Here is a 26,711-nt window from a genome sequence, read left to right as displayed (position 1 = left end):
CTGATCTAGGTGATTAATTGAAACATTCACACCTGCCTCCAACAGACAGAGTTCTTTCTCCCACCCTGGAACTTACACAGATATATAAACCCCACTTGCCTAGTTTCCAACAGAACTCAAAAACCTCTGAGGATGCCTGCCATAGATGTGGGCAAAATGTCAGGAAAGAATGCTTCTGGAGCATGGCCATACCCCCTGGAAAACTCACAGCAATCCAATTATCCTCATGTATATCCAAAAAGTAAAGGGAAAGGTATATGTGAGATTCCACCAAATCCATCTGGGATTGTCACTTTGCATGTGAATGTGGTTAGTGGTTACCTCCCAAAGGTGGTATATCCCCTGCAGTGTTTAGGATCCACTTTGAAAGGGAGTGAGCATGTCTATGTTTTTATTCGGTGGAAAGGATTGGGAGTGGGCAAGTGGTTTGGGGGCTGCAGAAGGGGAGCAAAGGATTCAATTCAGAGATAGCCAAAAAACGAGGCACTCCCTTGCTGGACCAGGAGTGGCCGGTAGTCCAGATTGCTTTTCCTCACCTACCTTTTAGAAGGAAATTATTTAAGAGTAGCAGCTGTAAAACCCCTATTTGACACATAGCTTGGGAATAATGTTATCAATGCAAACCATGAAATCTTGCCTCCTCTCTCTCTCTTTCTCTATCTCATGTGCTTTATGTACAGAGAGAGTTTTTTCATACAGATGCCTTCCCCAACATAGATAATGTTCGTACTGCAAGCCCCATCACACCATCCAGTGTGTCTTCTGGACAATAGGATTAGTAGTATTAGTAGTCCAGTATATTTGAGGGAGTTGTGTAAATGAACAGCTATCTACACACACTGCTTCTACATCCACACAAATTGCTTCCTCCAGCTTTTCACTCTGTGCTGCATGCTTTGGGCTCCAGATGCCTTCTCTCACATTTGCCTGACTGACCTAGTGGCAGATTCTTCCCGTTCTCTGTGCCTTCTCTGCTGCAGTGCATTGAGTCTGGGCAAAGGATTCCCCATTCCCTGCCTGCAAAACCGTGTGCTAAGCTGAGCCTTGGTTGCCTTTTGTCTTTTGCCCTCTTCCACCACGATTGAAAACCCTGCAATTATGGTTGAATGCCAAAAGCTGACCCAGGTTCAGCAGAGATTGGCAGCCATACAATTGGTGGCTCGGTCCAACCCGGGCTCAGAGAATTGTATGAATGAAGGAGCCCTGGTGTGTGGGGAACAGGTGGGCACGTGCTGCCGGCTAGCGAGAGGAGGATGTGGCGGGGACGAGTGGAAGGATGGGGAAACTTCCTGGCCAGCTTGCAGGATGTCTGCATTGTAGTCTCTGAACAGACTCTTTGTGCTGATTCGATTAAATGCCTCTGGCAGAGTTAACTAGAGCAATGTACAAGGCAGCAAGCACAGAGAACGGAGGAGAGAACGGGAAAGGGAACATGCTTCGTGTACGATGCCACCGCCATGTGGCAAGCGAGCTCGGCAATAACGTTTCGAGTGGGTCATTTTCCATCAGTGCCATTGTCAAAGCTTCGCCATGTACAAATAAGTCTCATTTGCAATGCTGAAGTGGGCAGATGGGATGGCAGGTGGATCCCCTGTCTTGACACAGATCAACCTTTCCAAACTTACCCTGTTTCCCCTAAAATAAGACATCCCCAGAAAATAAGACCTAGTAGAGGTTTTGCTGAATTGCTAAATATAAGGCCTCCCCCGAAAGTAAGACCTAGCAAAGTTTGTGTTTGAAAGCATGCCCGCCGAACAGAACACCAGAGCATGCAGGATCGGTAAATGTACATACCATAGAGTGTTGTACATGAAAATAATGGTAGTAAAAAGAAATTCTTGATAGGATTCACAGTTTGTCTGGTTATGCTGGTTTGTGATGACAACTACTGTATAGTATATATAAAATGTTCATTTTTTGTTCACTAATAAATGTGAATTCTTCTTCATGGAAAAATAAGACATCCCCTGAAAATAAGACCTAGAGCATCTTTGGGAGCAAAAATTAATATAAGACACTGTCTTATTTTCGGGGAAACACGGTAGCACTCCCCTCCTGTATGTGTTAGATTGCAACTCCTGTCATCCCCAAGTCAGGATGTTGGCTGGAGATGATCGGAGTTGTAGTGCTACGTTGGAGTAGACGCCAGTTTGGGCAAAGCTATGGTAACTTTGTTGATGGGGATGTGGGCTCCTTAGGTGCTCTCAACCATCCTGTCAAAAAGGATCTGGGGATCAGTCTATCCAAAGGCAATGTTTATTGAGTCACAATGACCTGATGCCTCCTTATTCCCTACATGAAAAGAAGCCATGATGTCTCAATGATGGCATATTTCAAATGGGAGATTTGCAAGAAGAAATATAGGTTTGTTGACACTGGATGTACCTACACCAGGCATGGGCAAATTTGTGGCCTCCAGGTGTTTTGGACTGCAATTCCCACCATTCCTAACACCCTCAGGCCCCTTCCTTTTCCCCCTCAGCCGCTTAAAGGAAGGGGCCTGAGGCTGTTAGGAATGGTGGGAATTGCAGTCCAAAACACCTGGAGGCCACAAATTTGCCCATGCCTGAGCTACACTGTAAAATAAATGCAATTTGACACCACTTGAATGGCCATGGCTGAATGTAATGGAACTGTGAGAGTTTTGTTTTGATGGGACACCGGCATTATTGGCCAGGGAAGAGCAAAGATTTTGTAAAACTACAACTCCCATGATTCCATAGCATTGAGCCATGGCAGCTACAGTGGTATCAAACTGCGTTAATTCTACACTGTAGATGCATCTTCTGTGTGTAGTACCTCAACAGCACCTCTTTTCCCCAAAAACCTGGTACAGTAGAGTCTCGCTTATCCAAGCCTCGCTTATCCAAGCCATTTTTGTAGTCAATGTGTTCAATATATCGTGATATTTTGGTGCTAAATTCGTAAATACAGTAATTACAACATAACATTACTGCGTATTGAACTACTTTTTCTGTCCAATTTGTTGTATAACAGGATGTTTTGGTGCTTAATTTGTAAAATCATAACCTAATTTATGATTAGGCTTTTCCTTAATCCCTCCTTATTATCCAAGATATTCGCTTATCCAAGCTTCTGCCAGCCCGTTTAGCTTGGATAAGTGAGACTCTACTGTATATAATACTATATCTGCTGTTGCACCAGAACGTTGTGTTATTTGGAACTCATTCCATGACTTGGTCCATTGACTGCTGTTCAGATCACTACAGAGCAGGTCTGGAGAACTTGTGGCTCTTTGCATGTTGCACGTTATGTGACAACAATGCTTTCCACACTTGTTATTGACCTCACTACATGGGGACAATAAGTTTAGAGTCTGGATGGCCACAGATTCCCAGTCATGTTTCAATTCCTGACCTGGACAGGGAAGGCAGGGGATTTGCCATTAGCATTCCGATTCCCCATTGTGAATATAATGTCTGTGCTGGCTCTTGCATTATTTTTATGTAGCAGTTTAGATCTGCTTTGCTGATGTGCTCATTAACACAAATAACTTTGCTAATAACAGTGTTTGCTTCTTACTTGCCCTGAGCAAACTTCGCACTTAAATGGATTAACTCTTAAAGAGGTCTAGTGGAGGGCAGGTGTGCCTTGGAGGACCAAAAATGGGATGCAGATCAAATAAAATAAACACACAAACACAAAAGATATGTAAAAGACAGCAGTTGACTCTTCCTAGGTCAGCTTCTGCATTATTTTTATGTAGCAGTTTAGATCTACTTTGCTGATCTGCTCATTAACACAAATAACTGTGCTAATAAGAGTACTTGCTTCTTACTTGCCCTGAGCAAAACTGCACATTCAAATAGATTAACTTTTTGAAAAAGGAGCAGCTGTGCCTCGGAGGACCAAAAGTGGAATGCAGATGTAATAAAATAAAATGTAAAGAAATGCAAACATACACATGAAGATATGTTGAAGATAGCAGTTGACTCTTCCGACATTTTTTCCATCCATAATGTTTTCCAGTCACTCCGATATCTCTTAAATAATCTTGAGCCGGCCACTTGATTTACTGTCAGATGCAATTTCAAAGCAGTCAGCTTTGTAACAAAGCAGTAATTTCAGATCCACCGGTGACAAGTGACGTGCGATAACAATTTAGGAGAAGTATTTGTGAGCTGATTTTCCACATTTCCACTCACGACGAAGCAATACATCTTTTGCAATGCAAGGGTGCAGCCCACACATTTCTTTTCCTAACAAGGAATGAAAAATGCACCTGTAACCGAGATGTGGAAGCAGTGCACTATATTTAAAATATGTGTAGTTTAGATTGTCTTCCTCAAAATGGTGGGTCCCTTCAATATGCATTTCCATACTGCATGCTTAACTTTCAGACCAGAGATTATGAATTAAAGAGTCCCGAAATGAAGTTCAAGGCATTCCAAATACATTATGTCCCTTCTCTTTGATCAACCTTCTCTGTTCCATCTGACAGCCACACAGCTCGTCCACGGACTCCAAAACTGATTTCTCTAATCAGATTATTATTGCCTAGTCTTTTTTTGCATAAGCTATTATTCCAAAATCTAGACTTTGACAATAGGCTTCTGTTGGGTCTAAGTTCAATGGGCTTGTAATGTAGCTTTCCCCTAAAGCCCTAAGAAGTTATTTCCTATTTTAAAAATAATTGTTTATGCTGCTTGGGTTGTGACTCCACATGTATTAGGCAGAGTGGGAGCTTTGTAACTACCATTAGCATTTAAGCCTGCAGAATATATTAATAATACATTTTTATGGTGAGTTTATTTTCGTATAGGTTTGCTCTCCTCCGCTCATAAACGTTAATTTTAATATAGAATCATAGAATGATGAATTTGGAAAGTGTATTCCAGGCAAAACCCAATCTGTCATGCTGGAAGAGACAAGCAAAGCACTCCCGACTGATGAAACACACAGCATCTGCTCAATTATGCCTAGGTTTTGAGAAATCCCAACATCTGTCCTAGAGTGCATCCATACCAGGCATGGGCAAACTTTGGCCCTGCAGATGTTTTGGACTTCAACTCCCAGAATTCCTAACAGCCTCAGGCCCTTTCCTTTTCCCCCTCAGCCGCTTAAGCGGCTGAGGGGGAAAAGGAAGGGGCCTGAGGCTGTTAGGAATTCTGGGAGTTGAAGTCCAAAACATCTGCAGGGCCAAAGTTTGCCCATGCCTGATCCATACTGTAGAATTAAAGCAGTTTGATGCCACTTTAGCTGCCAGAAGTAGCTGAATTACAATGTTGTGGAAAGTATGAAAAACTTCTGTGGTTCTCAGGAGTCCTTGGTGTCAGCAGTGGAAAATTTACTGGCAACACTTCAGTTCTTGAATGGCAGTCTCATTTAAGGTGCATTTGCACCAATGGTTCCCAACCTTTTTTTGACCAGGGACCACTCTCCAACATTAGTACCAAAAGGGTTATGAATCCGTTTTTAGTCAACTTTAGATTCAGTTTGGTTATTTGGTGTGCTGATTCAGAAAATTGCATTGGATACAGAACATTCAGTAGTCGCCATACACTCGCCCACAGAAAACCATATTTAATAATCTAGAGCTGATGTGGTCTATCCAATGCAATTTTCTGAAAACCTGCCCAAAAACCAGGAACAGGCCTAAAAACGAAGATAGCAAGAAAAAAATTTTTTTTTGGTTGAGCTGTGTTATTATCCGTGGATTTTGTTAACGCTCGTGTTAAAAAAGAAAAGAAGGCAAGAGGGCTGAGGTTGAAAAAAATACAAAAAACAGAGCACGAGACCAAGAAACTAATGGCCCTAATGGCTTTAATAATAATAATAATTATAACAACAACAACAACTTTGGGGGACCAAACAGGGTCTTACAAAGGGCTGCTTTCCCATTATAACTGATGTGTGGCAATGGGAGATAATAATAATAATAACGACAACAACAACAACTATGGAGGACTAAACCGGGTCTTACAAAAGGCTGCTACAACCCTTGTGTTTGACAATGGGAGCTATTAATATTAATATTAATAATAATAGTTACTTTGGGGGACTGAACAGGGTCTTACAAAGGGCTGCTTTCCCATTACAACTCTTGTGTTTGGCAATGGGAGATAATAATAATAATAATAATAATAATAATAATAATAATTCCCCCCCCCTCCCGCAGGTGCCACCTTGATGTGGCACAACACACCAGACATCACAGTTGTGGAAAAGAACAAGGTTTGGATCATTGAAGTTGCCATCCCAGGTGACAGTCGCATTGATGAAAAACAACAGGAAAAACTCAGCTGCTATCAGGACCTCAAGACTGAACTTCAAAGACTCTGGCAGAAACCAGTGCAGGTGGTCCCGGTGGTGATGGGCACACTGGGTGCCGTGCCAAAAGATCTCAGCCGGCATTTGGAAACAATAGACATTGACAAAAGCACAATCTGCCAACTGCAAAAGGCCACCCTACTGGGATCTGCACGCATCATCCGAAAATACATCACACAGTCCTAGACACTTGGGAAGTGTTCGACTTGTGGTTTTGTGAAACGAAATCCAGCATATCTATCTTGTTTGCTGTGTCATAAAATAATAATAATAATAATAATAATGATAATAATAATAACTTTTTGGAGCCTCCGGTAGCTCAGTGTGTTAAAGCACTGAGCTGCTGAACTTGCAGACCAAAAGGTCCCAGATTCAAATCCAGGAAGCGGGGTGAGCTCCCACTGTTAGCTCCAGCTTCTGCCAACCTAGCAGTTCGAAATGTGAGTAGATCAATAGGTACCGCTCCGGCAGGAAGTTAATGGCGGTCCATGCAGTCATGTTGGCCACATGACCTTGGAGGTGTCTACGGACAATGCTGGCTCTTTGGCTTAGAAATGGAGATGAGCACCAACCCTCAGAGTCGGACACGACTGAACTTAACATCAGGGGAAATCTTTACCTTTACCTAATAACTTTGGGGGACTCTCTTCTCTCTCCTCCAATGGTGGCATGTTCATCTTCAGTGCATGCGCAGTTGCAATTTCTCTATTTCTTTCCCCGTCTCCCTTTTTTAAAATTTTAGGTCTCCTGGCCCTCTCCTGGGCTGCAGCCCATGGGTTAAGAACCACTGATCTACACTGTTGAATTAATTCAGCTTGACTCCACTGCCATTGTTCAATGCTGGAATCATGGGGGTGATCGTTTGGTGAGGCACCAGTGCTATTTGGCAGAGAAAGCTTAAGATGACGAATAGTTTCCATAGCACTGAGTCATGGCAGTGAAAGTGGTGTCAAATTGTATTAATCCTACAGTACAGATGCACCCGTGGACAAATTTAGCTGTTCACTGCTTAGACAGTCTGGTTTAGCAGATTAGAGTGTTCCTTCGGAAGCCCCCTCTGAGTTAAATAAGAAATTTTCCATAGATGCCACCTCTGTTTAGCTTCTCTTAGTGTTAACCAGCTGTCTTTACCTGCCCATAAATACTCGTATGTGGCACACCAGGGGAAGCTATTCTTAGTTCCAGTGTGAAGGCTGATTAGTCCACACCTGTCCAGGTGCGTTTCTGTCAACCGAGGACTGAGCAGGAGAAGCATATTGGCTCGACTTGTTCAGGCCCTGGGTCTTTGACCTGATGCTTTATTGCTTACTACTTAATGTTGTAGTGCAACTTAATACCTGGCTCTTAAAAGCCAGTTACACATGGAAGAGGCATAAATTCAGTACAGCACAAATCTATACCAATAGTGTTCCAGCTTGGAGCTCTTTTCCTCGTTGTTTAGGCGTGTGGCAGGGAGAATCGGATGTAGCCAAGAACAATAAACAGAACACATGCAATGGGTACACTCATTAGTTTGCACAGCTTTTCCTTGCACGGAAAAGCTCATTGTGCTTGAAAAAGAGCAAATTTCTAGTAAACTAGGGTACACACTGTAAAATTAATTCAGTTCGAGATGACTTTAACTGCCATGGCTCAATGCTATGAGGTCCTGGGATTTGTAGTTTAGCCAAGAAAGTCATAAACCTTGTAACACTATAACTCCCAGGATTCAATAGCATTGGGTTATAGTGGTGAAAGTGGTGTCAAACTGAATTAACTATACACTGTAACTGTATCCCCAGAGGTACTTAGCAGCAGTGATCGCTAATTACAGTATTTCCATGTTAGTACGAAGTGATCACTTCATTCTGGGTTTCAGTCCAAACATTAGAGCCCGCAGTGGTGCAATGGGTTAAACCCTTGTGCCGGCTGAACTGCTAACCAAAAGGTTGACAGTTCGAATCCAGGGAGTGGGGTGAGCTCCTGTCTTTCTGCTTTAGCTCCCCATGCGGAGACATGAGAGAAGCCTCCCACAGGATGGTAAAACATCAAACATGCGGGCAACGTCCTTGCAGATGGCCAATTCTCTCACACCAGAAGCGACTTGCAGTTTCTCAAGTTGCTCCTGACATGGGGAAAAAACAGTCCAAACATTAACATCCCAAAATTGCTTCAGCATCTTGGATAATGCTTTTAAAGTTCAGATGAAACCCAGAAAAGATTCACAGTCCCACTGACATGGAAGCCACCAATAGTGTATCTACTATCTACACTATAGAAGTAATGCAGTTTGACATCACTCTAACTTCCATAGCTCAATGCAATGTAGTTTTATAAGACCTTTAGCCTTCTCGGCCAAAGAGTGCTGGTGCCTCACCAAACTACAACTCCCAGGAGTCCATAGCATTCAGCCATGGCAGTTGAAGTGGTGTCAAACTGCATTAATTCTACAGTGCAGGTGTAGCCCTAGTGACACTGTTCAGCTGGTGTGGTTTTTTCTTCTTCTTGAGTTCTGCTTTGCTTTGGGCATTTTCCGCTTCCATAGGCAGGTCTGTTAGCAGCATTGATCTTGGCTTCGTTTATTCGCCAGGCTATTTTCTGCCCTTGTCTGTAATCTCGGTTGTTTCTTTTGTCGCTTCCCACTTGTCTTTGCTAGTGCTCACACAGCTCCCTACATCTGCAGTCGTGCATGCAATTACTCTGTCTTCTTAAGGAAATCACTAAACAAATCCCCGATTCCCCCATCAACCATCCTCACGGCGATTGCCCTTTCCAACTAGATTTCTCGAGAGCTAGCGCTGTTTTGTGCCTAACGACCCACTGTTACGCACCTTGAGTCAGAAGTAAATCCCGCTGTGGTCCATGGGGCATTTCTCCAAATAGCAGTGCCCAGAAATGCATGGCACGAGAGTCAGCCTGAATGTTCCTGGCCTTAAACAGGCCATTTTCTTTTAAGCTGCAGAGTTCCTCAGTTGTAAAATGAGGACAATAATGTTCTCTATACTTTCTTCGGGAATCAAAGATTTTGCATGGATTACCGAGATGATGGCTGCAGAGTGCTTTGATCGCAAGTAGATCACTGTCGAAATAATATTTCCGTCCATACATTTACGCTTCCTTTTGAAATTTGGCTTCTGAGAAAAAAAGTTCACAGGATGGTACTGAAGTAATGCATTTGCTGAAGTGTGCCTTTCATTTCATTTATAATACTTCAGAACTGCTTCTCCATTTTGCTCTGTCAAGAAACAAAGATCATAAATGTGGGGTGCATCAATCTACCACCACTTTAACTGCCATAGGATCAATGCTATGGAGTTTTAGTTTTAATAATAATAATAATAATAATAAAACTTTATTTATAACCCGCCACCATCTCCCCAATGGGGACTCGGGGCGGCTTACATGGGGCCATGCCCAGACACCATACAATATAACAAAATAAAACAATATATCATAACACAATATAATAATACAAAAATAATCATATACATTACAACATAAATCAGAGCAGACAGGGCGGACCACATGAACATTTAATTAAAAACTCGGGAGAGAGAGGCATATAAATAAAGAGAACAGGGGTATAAGATGGAACAGTCCAAACAGTCCAAAGGATAAAATCCAAGGGGAGTAATCAAGAAGTATATAACATTTACTCCCCGAAGGCACATCGAAAAAGCCACGTTTTTAGATCTTTCTTAAAAGCCAATAAGGTGGGGGCTTGCCTGATCTCAGAGGGCAATGAATTCCACAGTCGGGGGGCCACAGCAGAAAAGGCCCTCTCTCTCGTTCCCACTAGACAGGCCTGGGATAGAGGCAGTGGCGAAAGAAGGGCCTCCCCGGATGAGCGGAGGGATCGAATAGGTTTATAATAGGAGATACGGTCACGAAGGTAGGTGGGTCCCAAACCGTTTAGGGCCTTATAAATGATGGTATTCACCTTGAATTGGGACCGGAAGGTGAACGGCAGCCAGTGGAGCTCCTTGAACAGGGGAGTAGATCTCTCCCTGTAGCTCGCCCCTGTAATTAATCTAGCCGCCGAGCGCTGAACCAATTGTAGTTTCCGGGCCGTCTTCAAGGGAAGCCCCACGTAGAGCGCATTACAGTAGTCCAGTCTAGAGGTAACTAAGACATGCACCACCGTGGTCAAGTCAGACTTCACGAGGTATGGTCGCAGTTGGCGCACAAGTTTGAGTTGTGCGAAGGCCCTCCCGGCCACCGCCGACACCTGAGCCTCAAGCGTCAGCGCTGAGTCCAGAAGGACCCCCAAACTGCGGACCTGTGATTTCAGGGGGAGTGCAACCCCGTCCAGGACAGGTTGCCACCCAATACCCCGATCCGACGCGCGACTGACCAGGAGGGCCTCTGTCTTGTCAGGATTGATCCTCAGCTTGTTCCTCCTCATCCAGTCCGCCACAGCGGCCAGGCACTGGTTCAGCATCCGAGGGGCTTCCTTGGATTCAGATGGAAAGGAGTAGTGGATTTGCGTGTCATCTGCGTAGAGATGGCAACGCCCTCCAAAACTCCGGATGACCTCTCCCAGCGGTTTCATGTAGATGTTGAATAGCATGGGGGATAGGATAGACCCTTGCGGGACCCCACAGGTCAATGGCCAGGGGTCCGAGCAGGAGTCCCCCAGCTTCACCATCTGGGAACGACCCCCCAGGAAGGACCGGAGCCACTGCAGCACAGTGCCACCAAGCCCCATCCCAGAGAGCCTCCCCAGAAGGATACCATGGTCGATGGTGTCGAAAGCCGCTGAGATGTCCAAGAGAACCAGCAGGGTCACACTCCCCCTGTCCAGCTCTCTGCGGAGGTCATCCACCAAGGCGACCAAAGCCGTCTCGGTACTGTGCCCAGGCCTGAAGTCTTTATAAGTCTTTAGCCCTTTTTTCAGGCCAAAGAGTACTGGTGCCTCACCAAACTACAAATCCCAGGATTCTGTAGCATTGAACCTTGTTTCAAACTGCATTCATTCTACAGTGTAGATGCAGCCTAGTATTCACAAACTCACAAGACTGCCCAAATATGAATGTATGCATTGGCTTTTTTGTGGGTGATAAAAAGGTAAATAAGTTATGAATATTTGGGGATAATAATAATAACAACAACAACAATAACAACAACACTTTATTTATATTCTACCCTTCTACCCGAGGAGACTCAGAGCGGATTACAATACATAAACAAATACAGTAGAGTCTCACTTATCCAAGCCTCGCTTATCCAAGTTTCTGGATAATCCAAGCCATTTTTGTAGTCAATGTTTTCAATATATTGTGATATTTTGGTGCTAAATTCATAAATACGGTAATTACTACATAACAATACTGTGTATTGAACTACTTTTTCTGTCAAATTTGTTGTATAACATGATGTTTTGGTGCTTAATTTGTAAAATCATAACCTAATTTGATGTTTAATAACCTTTTCCTTAATTCCTCCTTATTATCCAAGATATTCGCTTATCCAAGCTTCTGCTGGCCCATTTAGCATGGATAAGTGAGACACTACTGTACAGGCAAACATTCACTGCCTTGATTACAATGACATACAATGAAACATAAATACACAGGCAAAGGCAAAGGCTTTTCCTTTCATTTCCGGCTCTGGGGGAAGTGCTGTTTTCCATTTCCAAGCCAAGGAGCCTGCGTTTGTAGACATCTCCTGGTCGCATGGCTAGCATGACTGCTTAGAGCATCTTTTACCTTTTCCCATCAAAGCAGTACCTAGTAATCTACTCACATTTGCATGTTTTCGAACTTCTAGGTTGGTAGGAGCTAGGTCTAACAGCGGGAGCCCATCCCGTCCCACAGATTCAAACTGCCAACCTTCAGGTCAGCAGTTCAGCAGCACAAGGGCTCCACTGTGGCTCCATAATCTCAACTTCACCTGTATACTGATGGTTATTGAGGTTGCAATGACTAAATCAGGAAAGGGATTGTGGCAGGTAGCACAACTGAAATGTCAACCCAGTGTGCAGCTGCTGTAAAACAGGCAAATTCTTTGTTGGATATAATTAGGAGAGGTACAATAAGATTCTAATACTGTAAGACAGTGATGGCCAACCTATGACACGTGTGTCAGCACTGACACGCCTAGCCATTTCTGCCGCATGCAGATTAATTGGATAACTATGTCTTTTGTGGCCAAATTTGGTGTGATTTCGTCAAGTGGTTTTGTTGTTTACTCCATTTTATTTATTTATTTTGTGTCAAAAGCATTGTACAACAAATACATTTCAAATAATGGAAATAAAAAAAGAAAAGAAATCACAAGCAACTAAATAGTTTTGGACCAAAAGCGGGCAACAGCAACCGCATTGTCTGTAGCTGTTTACTTCATAGGAATTATGCACATTACATTTATACACATACATATATATATATATATATATATATATATATATAAAATCATTCTATTATTATTCTATTATTGTAGTATATTATCATATTATTACTATTATATTATTATTATATTATTCATTATTCGTAACTACATTGAAACTAGAATAGAGAAAAATCAGCGTGGAAACTGCAAGAGGTACCATAGATTGTTGTACATGGAAATAATGGTAGTAAATAGTTTTGATTTATTAAATACAGTTATATATTACAATTATATATTTTTGTTATTTAAACTATACATATTGCGAAATTATGGTTTTTTCTCTCGAAGTGACACACCACCCAAGTCATGCTAGGTTTTTTGGTGAATTTTGACACACCAAGTGCAAAAGGTTGCCCATCATTGCTATAAGATCCCTGTATCCATGAGGAATAGGCCCCCAAATGAATCACGGTTGCCTGAAACCATGGATACACCCAATTTCTATTAAATTACTTGACTTCGAATCCTGACATATCATAGAGTTACATCGGAAGACCTTCTGGGGGTGTAACAGAATTGCCTGGAGGACCTGGCAAATTCCTTGAGAGACCATTTCTCCCCGGGCATGGCTAAGTGAAGCTGTATTCATGAGTTCTGCAATTATGGTAGTCGTACTGTGTACAAACCTATGGTGAATCCACACCTGGAATACTATGTTCATTTCTAACCACCACACCTATTTAAAAGAGACTGTAGAACTGGAGAAGGCACAGAAAAAACAACCAAAGTGATCAAGGGATAGGAGCAATTGCCCTGTGAGGAAGGATTACAGCTATTTAATTTGGGAGGAAGAGGTTGGTAGAGGGAGACAGTATAGAGAATAATAGAATTATGGATAGGAAGTAGGTAGAGAGGTGCAGCTTTCCCTCTTTTGCTGCTAAGGCCACTTAAATCCTCTCTAGATGAATTACTATTCCTCTCATCCCTCAGGACCTGCTGGCTGGAAATTGTTGTTCAGCAACATCTGGAAGGGCACAGGTTCCCAAGTCTTATCTTATGAATACTGCTATTCTGTTGTGTGTGTGTGTGTGTGTGTGTGTGTATATATATACATATATATACATACATATATATATATATATATATATATATATATATATATATATATATATATATACACATACATACATACACACACACCCCATCCCATCCCCCCGAAGGGACTCGGGGCGGCTTACATGGGCCAAGCCCAATCAGCAACAATAAAACAAGGCGATAAAACAGATCAAATAACAATAAAAACAAGTCATAAAATCACATACAGGGATAAAAGATAAAAATCTTGGATAAGATCTGGAGAAACCTGGGTCAAAAGTGCTAGCTGTCAAATCATCAGGAAGGGATGAATTATCCATATATATATATATATATATATATATATATATATATATATATGTGGTATATTACATCAAAAGTAGGCAGATAGAAAGGTAGAGTGAGTAGCTTACAGAGGACAAAGAAAAGGAAGAGAATATATATATATATATATATATATACACACACACACACACACACACACACACATACACAGTAGAGTCTCACTTATCCAACATAAACGGGCCAGCAGAACGTTGGATAAGCAAATATGTTGGATAATGAGGAGAGATTAAGAAAAAGCCTATTAAACATCAAAATAGGTTATGATTTTACAAATTAAGCACCAAAACATCAAGTTTTACAACAAATTTGACAGAAAAAGTAGTTCAATACGCAGTAAAGCTACGTAGTAATTACTGTATTTACGAATTTAGCACCAAAATATCATGATTTATTGAAAACATTGACTACAAAAAGGTGTTGAATAATCCAGAATGTTGGATAAGCGAGTGTTGGATAAGTGAGACTCAACTGTGTGTGTGTGTGTGCGTGTGTGTGTGTATGTGTGTGTGTGTGTGTGTGTGTGTGTGTGTGTATATATATATATATATATATATATATAATAATTAAAAAATATTTGGAGAATCTTCCTTCGATTTCCTGGTTTTTACTGTTTGTTTATTTCAATCCTCCTTTGTTGGTATAATCTTTATATGCAAGACAGATCTATATCAAAGTCCAGTTTTCTTTTTCTCATAAATTCTGTAAAGTTTGTCCAGTCCATTTATTTTTCCCATCTCTTATTGTTAGATGAAGATTCATTGATGAATATTGATAGTTGTGGTTTTCATGGTTTTGATTATTGTTTTGATTTTTAATAGCCACATTGTTTTCTTTTTTATTATTATGTTTTTTTGGTTCCTTGAGCACTATTGTTAGCAACAAGGCACAATAAATGTGTTCTAAAACCTTGAGAGAAGCTTCCATGAAGAGGAGAGGTTCTCCTTTGAAGCTGATTACTATCCTCACATAGAAAGTGGTGAAGAAAAGAATTGAGCATTCCCACACTGCTCTCTTTATTGCATGTAGAGCATATGCATGAAGAAAATGCCCAAAAGGAGCTTGTCTCATGAGTAGGGCTTGCACACTCTGGAAGAAATGTGAATCATAGAGACATAGGAAGTTATGTTAGCATGTCCGTTGACTCCCACATTTTTGAAATTGATTGTCATAAACTCTCTTAAGGTTTCAGCCAAGGATCTTTGCCAAACCTCCAAGTCCCAAGACATTTATTTATTTATTTACAGTATTTATATTCTGCCCTTCTCACCCTGAAGGGGACTCAGGGCGGATTACAATGAACACATATATGGCAAACATTCAATGCCAACAGACAAAGAACATATATAGACAGACACAAAGGCATTTAATATTTTTTTTCCAGCTTCACGATTCCGGCCACAGGGGGAGCTGTTGCTTCACTGTCCACTAGTGGCTGTACTTCCTCATTCCTTTCCTCGTGTTTTGCTGGCAGTTTTATGATGTTGTAAATTAGTTAAATTAGCCTCCCGCATAAAGCGTACCTAAATTTCCCTAATGGACAGATGCAACTGTCTTTCAGGGCTGCATAGGTCAACAGCAAGCCAGGCTATTTAATGGTCGGGGGCTTAACCCAACCCGGGCTTCGAACTCATGACCTCTCAGTCAGTAGTGATTTATTGCAGCTGGTTACTAGCCAGCTGCGCCACAGCCCGGCCCATGCTGAGGACTGAATCTGTGACCTTCAGCATGCAAGGAATGAGCTCCATCCTTGAAGTACAGTCAGGATTGAATCAAGACATCTTGTTAGGATGGGACCTCTACTCCATGTGGAGAAGCTAAATGGACCAGTGATTGAAGTTTACATCACTATTGCTGATGGAACATCAATACTCAAAAGGCTCCAAATCCTGTCTGACCTTGGCAGGTAAGCAGGCCTAGTATTTAGATGGGAGGCCACCAATGAATAGTATGTGCTGTAAGCTACATTTCAGAGTAAGGAACTGACAAAAAAAGCCCTCTGAGTGTTTCTTGCCTAAGAAAACCCAATTAAATTAATGGGGTCGACATAAATCGACAGGTGATGTGAAGTAATCATCAATACATATTGACGATGGAGTTCTTCAGTGAAGACTCCACCTTCACTGAGGAACATGGGTTGTTTTGAGGTGTTCAGTCAAGGAGGAATTGACTGAGAGAAAGGGAAGCAGCTGATAATTTCACAACGCTCTTACTGCTAGCTTACAGTATTTGGCTACTTTACTTTGCCTAATAGGCATGCTAACTCTTCCTTATAATATTAGACTAATCATGTTATTTCAGGAAAAAAGATGACTAAATAATATTGTTGTTGAGTAGGGCATAGTTCGCGACAGCACCAAAGTGATGAACTGTTGGCGTAAAATTATAATTAAGGATTCAACTGAATGCTGATCTGTTTCAGTAAGCCCAATCCACTTCATTTTGTCAATATCTAACATCTCCCCATGGCCTGTATTGTTTGCTGAGCTTTGTCATTTGCATGATGCTAAAAATGCTGTAACTGCAAGATTGTGTGCTTGGGGCCAACAACCAGATGTTATGATTAAATACAGTGCGAGAACCCAAGAAACATCCTCATCAACAAGAAGTCCTAAAAACCTTCTGTACTGGTCACATAGTCCTCAGATAAGCATTACAACATTCTTTGTTGTTGTCTGCGTAACTCTGAAGTTCTATTCTATGAAATACTGATGCTTAAAATACATTTTATCTCAGTCAGTACTGTGAGTAGGTTGTACTGAAAGCAGTGCAGGGACTTTGGCCAAAGTTATTGTTTGTTGCCTGCTTACCTTCCTGTTCAATTTCTGGGCTCATTCAAGCTCTGTGTCTCACTTAGGAAATATAGTAGGGCTAAAATTTCAGTCCTGCCCAACATTGTGGCTGCCTGTAGCCTTTGCCATTTGACAGGATCACTTTCAAATCTACATCTGTGATCAACCTATTTGTTTAAAAACAAGGAGAAACGCTCCTCTCCTTCCTCTCCTCCTTGTTTTTCCACTCAGCATTTTGTTCCCCTCTCATGCTGTTCTCTATTATTACACAGCTCAGTTTTTCCCGCTCTCTGCTAATATCTCTCTGGAACATGGGTTTCTCATCGCAGCAAAAGCAGTCATCCTTGACATTTGAAAGATCAACTTCGCAGAAGCCTTAACAAATCTCACCATCCCAACCTCCCCAATATCGTGTGCAGCTAATAAAAGTGTGAAAGCCACAGGCACTGAAGATATCATGGTTTTGCCTTTGACATCTGCAGGAACATGGACGAACAACCTGATCTTCAGTACATCTGTGTTTCAAAAGACATTTAGCTCAGTAGGATGGGGTCCCATTTTCAGCAGCTCATGGCTTGAATGGTTTGATGTGCAAAGCAAGCTGTGATGTTACTTCCTTTGTTCCCAAATGTTGATGCCGGCAGTTCAGGAGCAATGCTTTCCAATCGTTACCTTCTTATCTTAATGTTTGCTAAGAAACCTCTGGATTTCCGCCACTGAATAACAATTACCAAATATTCCTAGAACAAGAATAGGGCACTTGTGGACTTCCAGGTTGTTGAATGTGTTGTCGAAGGCTTTCATGGCCATGATCACAGGGTTGTTGTATGTCTTTCGGGCTGTGTGGCCATGTTCCAGAAGCATTCTCTCCTGACGTTTCGCCCACATCTATGGCAGGCATCCTTAGAGGTTGTGAGGTATGGAAAAACCAAGCAAGGAATGTTTATATATATATCTGTGGAAAGTCCAGGGTGAGGGAAGAACTCCTGTCAGCTGGAGGCCAGCGCAAATGTCCCAGTTAATCACCCTAATTTGCATTGAATGGCTACATCTACTAGCTACTTTCTGCCGGGGGCATTCTTTGTTAACTGCCCCTAGTTCCCATGTTTGAGAGTGTTGCTTCTTATTTACTGTTCTGATTTTTTAGTTTTTTAATACTGGTAGCCAGATTTTGTTCATTTTCATGGTTTCCTCCTTTCCGTTGAAGTTGTCCACATGTTTGTGGCTTTCAATGGCTTTTCTGGGTAGTCTGACATGATAGTTGTTGGAGTGGTCAAGCATTTCTGTGTTCTCAAATAATATACTGTGTCCAGGTTGGTTCATCTGCTATGGCTGATTTCTCTGGCTGAATTAGTCTGCAGTGCCTTTCATGTTCTTTGACTTGTGTTTGTGCGCTGCGTTTGGTGGTCCCTATGTAGACTTGTCCACAGCTGCATGGTATACGGTAGACTCCTGCAGAGGAGAGAGGATCCCTCTTGTTGTTGTGCTTTAGCTCCCAACACCTCAAACTACTTAGAATCATAGAATCATAGAATAGTAGAGTTGGAAGAGACCTCATGGGCCGTCCAGTCCAACCCCCTGCCAAGAAGCAGGAAATCGCATTCAAAGCACCCCCGACATATGCTGGATTGTCATGCTGCATTGGGCAAAAGGGAGCTCAATAATGTTTGAAAGGTGTAACGTTCCCCTTCCAGATAACCTGGAAAAGATGTTTTTTAAACTATAATTCTTAGAATCCTCTAATCAATGAGAATGCTGGCTGAGGGGTCCCGGAACTGTAGCCAAAAAGATAACTTTAGGCATCTCTGCCCTATTGTAAGGAAAGCAGGACTAAATACCTGAAGAAAGTTTGGGGTTAATGTGTTTTTTACACATTTTTTTGTGTAAAAAAGTGATCTGTGGGTTGTTGAGTTTTCCGGGCTGTATGGCCATGTTCCAGAAGCATTCTGACGTTTCATCCACATCTATGGCAGGCATCGTCAGAGGTTGTGAGGTGTTGGAAACTAGGCAAGTGGAATGCTCAAGTTGGGAGAAAGAACTCTTGTCTGCCTTAAACATCATAATAATAATAATAATAATAATAATAATAATAATAATAATAAGAAGAAGAAGAAGAAGAAGAAGAAGAAGAAGAAGAAGAAGAAGAAGGAGGAGGAGGCAAATGTGAATGTTGCAGTTGACCAGTTTGATTAGCATTGAATGGTCTTGGCTGTTTCCTGTCTGGAAGGATCCTTTGTTGGGAGGAGTTAACTGGCCCTGATTGTTTATTTGTCTGGAATTCCTGTGTTTTCTGAGTGTTGTTCTTTATTTATTGTCCTGATTTTAGAGGATTTTTAAATAATCCTGGTAGCCAGATTTTGTTCATTTTCATGGTTTCCTCCTTTCTGTTGAAATTGTCCACATGCTTGTGGATTTCAATGGCTTCTCTGTGTGGTTTGACATGGTGGTTGTTAGAGTAGTCCAGCATTATGCGGTGTCCAGGTTGGTTGCAAGATTCACACTTACCTCAGGCAGACAAGAGTTCTTTCTCCCACCTTGGACTTTCCACAGATATATAAACCACACTTTCCTAGTTTCCAACACCTCACAACCTCTGAGGATGCCTGCCATAGATGTGGGTGAAACGTCATGAGAGAATGCTTCTGGAACATGACCATACAGTCTGGAAAACTCACAGCAACCCAGTGATCCTGGCCATGAGAGCCTTCGACAACACACTGAATACTTTGCTGGGATAGATTTGGTACCGACTATAGCTGCACAGAGAGAGTAATAAGTAGCAAGGTGTATTTCGGGGAAGGCTATCTATCGCCCATTATGATTCCATCACTGAGGACTCTCCAATGAGCTCCAAGATCCTCCAGAATACAATTTAAAAAGTGATAGTTAAGAGTCATCTTGGATTCTATCATTCTATACTTAACATTGATCAAGGATGTCACTTTTCTTCCAATTCACATGCATGTGTCCTTGGAGATGCCGTATCTACAGAAGAATCTCAGATGCAGTGCAATTAGGCTAGAAAAAAGACCAGCTCATATAAGAATCTAGAAACCCACAAGTGGTACTTAGCAAAATACCTCGCTGCCTTAGCCTGGGAAGGTTATTCAGAAGATTTCAGCTCTCAGATTTCCCTAGCCAGTGTGGTGAACAAAGACTCTTCGATGTTGTCATCTAAAACAATAACTTTTTCAAATTAGAGATGGCATCCTATTAAACAGCTAGGATGCCATGAGTTATGGTTTTGACCACATTACTTTTTCCTACTCATAATTATGTTAATGGCACTATAGCTTCAATCACAACATCCCTCCAAACCCTACTTAAAATCTACTTAGCTCTACAAGGTGGTGAAGGATGATAGATCTAGCTACTTCCCACCAGAGTGATGGTGTTGCACCCCAAGGCAGCTTGAACACTGGAAACCAAACAGAGACCAATAATCATATAATATCTTTATTAAAACAATAATATGAATTGGAAAGAATAAGTGGAAAGGATGTGAGCAATAGTCCTTTAAGCAATGGTATGAATTAGTCCAAAGAGTTGAAGAAATATGTTCAATATTATTGTCCAAAGTCCAGAAACTGAAACACGCTCAAAACTGTTGAGCAGTTCTTGAGCAGGGAAACAACAAGAAAGCAGGAGTGGATAACAAGGTCCAAAGTCACTAGGATGTCTTGGATTTCAAGGCAGGCAGAAGACGAAGCTAAAAGCAATCTGGATTCAGGAACAAGGCAAGGACGTGAATTCACTCCGGATTAAACCGGGAGTCGCGGCTCGGCTTGGCCGCCTGGAACAGGAGACTCGGCTTGGTGAAATCAGGGAACTGGAAACGGTGAAGTCGCTACGTTGACACCACAACTTGTTCACAGTGCAAGACATTTTTATAGAAGTTAGATCTAATAACAGCAACTCTCCAAAGGTTCCCAAGGGAATCTGCTATCCAGTATCACCTCTAGATGCCAATCGTTGACGCCTTCGAAGCTGCTGTGTCTGAGATCTCTGTTGCTGCAAAAACTGCCTTCTGTTAAAGGATACATTCTCTGGGGAGCTCAGAACATCTGGTTCTTCCATGGGAGTAATGTTATCAGTATCTCTCCCAATTAAGGACACCTCGGAGCTATCCACAGCTGGGGTCTGTAATTGGAAGGAACTCGGAGGGGAACTGGGTGAAAAGACAAAGTAAGCTTCATCCTGGTCAAAGTTCATTTCTGAACCAGGTTCAGAACCCAAAGGTGGCTGGGATATAACAGATGGTGCAACAAGGAGTTGTAATAAGACCTCATAGAGATCCATGCTTTTGCTAGATCAAGCATGGGCAAACTTGGACTCTCCAGATGTTTTGAACTTCAACTCCCACAATTCCTAACAGCCTCAGGTCCTTTCCTTTCCCCCCTCAGCCGCTTAAGGGGGAAAAGGAAGAGACCTGAGGCTGTTAGGAATTGTGGGAGTTGAAGTCCAAAACACCTGGAGATCCCACGTTTGCCCATGCCTGTGCTAGATGGACATCCACTTGCTGGATGAAAAGGTTTGGGTGCAACATCCTTCAACACCTTGCTTGCCAGCCACATAGAACTCAATAGTGAAACCCAAATTTCAAGGTGAGTTTCAGAGCTTGGATTGGGAGATAGACAATATCCACAGCATTGTGGTTACATGTCCGATGAAGCTTCTTCACCATTGTTTCTATCTAAAGATTTCACAATCAATTCACTCAGGAATTACAGCTCTGTTCCCCGCACATTGGGACGGTCCTTTAACATGTCTTTCTGGATAGAGATGTTCCATATTGTTCTGAAATCAATTTGGAGTATGGTTTTTAGCGTACCGGCTTTCGCTCTGTAGAAGTCCCTACCTGCTGAGGTCAGGCACATGGCCAACACTTCTTTGCTTCCTGCATCTGCTAGAGACATTTTTATTCAAACAAGCATCCCTTAATTAAATTATCAGCTAAGAGTTTGTTAATATGATTGTTTTTGTAGTTTGTATGGGCTTATTTTCCCCTTCTCATTTTGTGATGTTATTTCTCCTTACACAGCTCATGATTTTTCCCTTAAATGACAAGCAGTTGATAAATTAACATAAATAAATAAATCTGGGTATATATCAGCTCTAATCAAGCATTAAGTATTTTTCCAGCCGCAGTTAGCCTATTTTCGTCATTAAAAACAATGGCTTGGGCTTAGACTAATTCTAGTTGAGTACCCCTTATCAGAAATGCTTGGAACCAGACTAGTTATGAATATTTTTGGATTTTGGAATACCTGTATTTGCATACATACATGAAAGCTTGGAGATGGAGCCTCCAGTGGCCTAGGGGATAAAAGCCTCGTGACTTGAAGGTTGGGTTGCTGACCTGAAAGCTGCCAAGTTAGAATCCCACCCAGGGAGAGTGTGGATGAGCTCCCTCTATCAGCTCCAGCTCCATGCGGGGACATGAGAGAAGCCTCCCACAAGGATGGTAAAACATCAAAACATCCAGGCGTCCCCTGGGCAATGTCCTTGCAGACGGCCAATTCTCTCACTCCAGAAGCAACTCCGGTTGCTCCTGACACACACACAGAAAAAAGCTTGGAAATGGGATCAAATCTAAACATTGAATTCATTTATGGTTTATGTATGTTTTATATACCTCCTTATATATGGAGGTAATTGTATGCAGCATTTCAAATACTTTTGTGCATGAAATAAAGTTGGTATACATTGGTATACATTGGCCATCAGAAATCAAAGGTGTCATTATTTCAACTATCTGTGTCAGTGATTCCCAACCTTCTTTTGACCAGGGGCCACTCTCCAACATTAGTACCAAAAGGGTTATAAATCAGTTTTTGATCAACTTTAGATTCAGTTTGGTTATCTGGGGTGCTGATTAAGAAAATTGCATCGGATAGACCACATTAGCTCTAGTTTCTGATACAGAACATATGCCACCCAGTAGTCGCCATCTACTCGCCCATAGAAAACCATTTTTAATAATCTAGAGCTGATGTGGTCTATCCAATGCAATTTTCTGAATCAGCACCCCAAATAACTCCAGGAACAGGCCTAAAAACAAAGACACCAAGGCACCCCCACTTCCAGGCGCCACAAGGAACAGCTCTGCTCAGGGGGAGAGAGGAGGAGGAGAAGCAGCAGTCAGGAGGCTTGTTGTTGTGCCTTTCGTGGGTAGTCAGCCTCTCCCTTCCCAAAATCCATGTTGCCTTGGTACTACGAGAGAGTTTCGCGAGACCAGTCGCTATTGTTGCAACAGTGTCATAAAGGTGAGGCCATGGACCATATTGTAGTTTTTGGGGACCACTGGTGGTCTATGGACCACAGGCTGGGAACCACCCATCTATGTGAACAATTTTGGAGTATTTTGTATTTTGGAAATCTGGATGAAGAATGCTCAATCTGTACTCAATGTCCTCAGAGGAATTGTACTAATGGGCCTAGCTGTTTCCATTGGCAGAGTAAGAAAGGAATTTTTTACCAATACACCTTCCACCTACAGGCCACACACCTCTGTTAGAAAAGGTTGTTGGATCTGGAAGAAAAAATTGGTTAAAAATAATATCTTCTGTCTCCTCTTCCAGTGAAAGCCTGCAGTGGATTAGAGTCCCTCTGACAGAAGGAACTCTTCCATTCATCCAGCAGGACTTAAGAATCCATCTCTATGCTTTATATTGATTACTTCTTTCTCTCTAAGGGCTCAGGATAAAATTTGTATCCGTATTGATTAAAAAGTCCCAGATTTTGTTCCTGTTCTCTCCAAAAAAATTTTCTTGGGTTAAATAAACCAACTTGAGGAGCCCATAGAAAAAGTCTCTGATTGTACCAGAAGCTGACAGAAAATACTCTGGGATAAACAAATTGGGTATGGATCTTCAAAATAAAATACAACAAAATCAGAGGCATTCTGGTCTTTATAATCGGTCTGGATACACCTGAAGTAGTATTATCCAAGGCTAACTGGATACATTTTGCTGCTTGAGGCAAAGCTGTAAATGACTTTTCCCCCTCATTCACTTTAAAGGCATAATACCCCAAGCCAATCTAGGTTTTACTTCTCTCTACAAGGCAGGAAATCCCACAAGCACCTCTTGCTTGTCTCTGGCAGTAAAACAATGAGTTAAATAACTGACAGTTTTCTGCTTTTTCATGACATCCTCGGTCTGCTGCTTCCATCACTCTGCCTATAGGTAGAGGCAGCCCTGCTATTACCTTCATATTGTATATTATTGCTTGGAATGCAAATTTAGTGCATTCAGGCTAGCTTGAATTTTAAAAATCTGTGTGCAGAGTCCTAGAGTTCCCCTGAGAAATAAGGACAGATGAATTTGCAACGTGCAGTTGAAGGGTCATTAGATGCTGAGAGATGGAGAGAAGGCATTCCCAACAAAAGACGCAGAGCATCCAGTCTTTCAAGAGTGAGTATAATGCAGGGCTGTGCTTTAGCATGAATCCCAGCCTGTTTGACTAATGAGTATGTATGTGTTCCTTATTTCAGGATGGTTCCTCCCCCGCCCATCAACAAACCCCACGTCTGCCTATCCACCACACTCATCATGAGTAGCATGGTGCTGATGGACGCCTATTTGGTGGAACAAAACCAAGGCTCCAGGAAATTGGGCATTTGCATCATGGTCTCGGTTGGAGACATTTGCTTCCTCATTATACTGAGGTATGTGGCAGTTTGGGTTGGGGCTGAGGTGAGGACAGCCAAGCGAGGCTATGCCATGATCCTTTGGTTCCTGTACGTCTTTGTCCTGGAAATCAAAGTCTACTTCATTTATCAGAACTATAAAGCGGACCGTAAAAGCTTGGATCTCATGGCCCGCAAAGCATTGACTCTTCTGCTGTCCATCTGTATACCAGCCCTCTATGTGTTGCTGGTGGCGACAGAGCACATGGAGTATGTCAGGACGTTCAAGAAGAAGGAGGACCTTCGTAACCGTCTCTTCTGGGTCATTGTCGACATGCTGGATGTGCTGGATATCCAGGCCAACCTCTGGGAGCCCCAGAAGAAAGGGCTTCCCATTTGGGCCGAAGGCCTGATGTTCTTCTACTGCTACATCCTTCTCTTGGTCCTCCCATGTGTCTCACTTTGCGAAATAAGCATGCAAGGAATCAGCATTGTGCCACACCGCATGATGCTCTACCCAATGCTGAGCATGCTCACCATCAACATCACCACCATCTTCATTCGTGGTAGTAACATGGTGTTCTTCAAGGACATCCGTGTCTCTGGTATCTTCATGGGGAAGAACGTGCTGGCTATTGCTCTCAAGGTCTGCATGTTTGTGCAGTACAGGAAGCACTTGCACCACACGCCGGCAGGATCTGGCACCACAGACCCACAACCACATAACACCACTTCCCAGCAGCAGCCTGTCATGCATCTCTTGAAACCCCAGAATCAGACTCCCTGCCCAGAGGGACTGGGTCAGGAGAACACATGACACATTGTGTTTCCACACACTGGGCAACAAGTAATACCTTCAGTCTGTGATCCTTAGGATCAGATGTAAAGAAGGACTAAGGAGTCTCTACTGAGCCTTATGGAGTCAGTGCTGCTCCTTTCAGAAAGTTTGTGAGTGACCCTCTTCCCTTCCTCCCGTTGCACAGATATGCTGCTGGAATTTGGAATTTCCTTGGGCTAAGATAAGGACAATGGTGGAGTAAGACAAGACAAACAGCAGTCTTGGTGCCAAGGTGCGAGAGAGCAGACCATAAAGTCCAGACAGGTGGATCCATGAAGTGGAGCAGCTCCAGGATCAATAATCAGCTCAGTGGATAACAGTGAGGAAGAAGGTGACTAACAAAACTGAGTCAGCTGTTGGATCATCTGGAAGTTGTTTTGAGCTTCTTGAGTTGAGTCAACTGGAAGTCAACAGGTAGCTGATTCTGCTCCCTGTAATAGATCTGGAAATATGAGGAAAACATCTATTCTACACCTGTTGGGTACATATGGTTTTACAATTTTGGTGACCTTTCTTTCTGGGATGGTTGGAGAAAGTTGTGTCTGCTGCTTGCCCCATTCAATTTCTGGGGACTGTCTGGGATGAGGACATAGGGCTTGCATCAGTTTCAGAGCCATCTTGAGTTCCAGTGTGGAAACAGGCTGGTTCACGAGCCCCTCTTCCAGTTTTACCCCCTCTCCCCCATAACTTTTCTTCTCTTTTCAATAAAATGAAGGCCAAGCCTTAGTATTTTTCTTGTGTCTTTTTGCAGTGATCTTTTGGGTTTTCACCTTTTTTCTTTCCCAGTTGTGATATTTGATCTAATGCTGACCTGGAGTGTGAGATGGATGCACGTTTCGGCTGCATTAAACAAAAAGAATGGAGGGGCTGGAAACAGCTTTCATTTGTCACCACAGGGATCATGTTACTGCTCTTTCCTTTAAGAACAAAGTCTGCCCAATATATGGTTTAAAATTAATCTTTGGAAATTCTGTGTGCATCCGTTCAGGGCACTGGGGATGAAAACGTATTCTGACCAAATTAAGGAGCAGGTGCAGCCTTTCTTTCTGCACAGTATGCTCAGCCTGAGAGAGTTCTTCTAATTTTGTAGACAGGTCTCAGAGAATAGAAAGAGAAAATTGGCAAGGTGATCCTCTTTTCCCACTGCGGGAAGCTTCAAATTTCTAAACTTTGTATACAGACGTAGGTAAAGAAGGAAATATGAGGCTCCAGCATGTATTTTTCTCCCTTCCTGTTCATTATTATTCTTTGGGCCCTTCCAGACAGGCGCTATATCCCAGGATCTGATCCCAGGTTTTCTGCATTAAACTGGATTATGTGAGTCCTTACTGCCAGATAATCTGAGATAAATCCTGGGATCTAGGGCCTGTCTGGAAGGGCGCTTGATCTTTGAATTCTGTGCTTGCAGCCAGAT

The 26,711-nt window shown here is 42.3% G+C and overlaps 1 protein-coding gene across 1 annotated transcript in view; it reads left to right on the top strand.

Moving 5' to 3' along the window:
• The window catches only part of LOC100562275 (transmembrane protein 121), a 28,341-nt gene extending 2,318 nt beyond the window's left edge, over nucleotides 1-26,023 (top strand). Inside the window, exon 2 of the mRNA XM_003217528.4 lies at nucleotides 24,325-26,023. Within this exon, the coding sequence (XP_003217576.1) occupies nucleotides 24,326-25,276 (951 nt within the window). The 5' untranslated portion in view covers nucleotide 24,325 and the 3' untranslated portion in view covers nucleotides 25,277-26,023. The remainder of the gene's footprint in view (nucleotides 1-24,324) is intronic.
• Nucleotides 26,024-26,711: the final 688 nt, after the last annotated feature.

Source organism: Anolis carolinensis, chromosome 1 (assembly GCF_035594765.1).
Source record: "Anolis carolinensis isolate JA03-04 chromosome 1, rAnoCar3.1.pri, whole genome shotgun sequence".
Lineage (NCBI taxonomy): Eukaryota > Metazoa > Chordata > Lepidosauria > Squamata > Dactyloidae > Anolis > Anolis carolinensis.
This window is presented reverse-complemented; position numbering and strand designations above follow the sequence as displayed.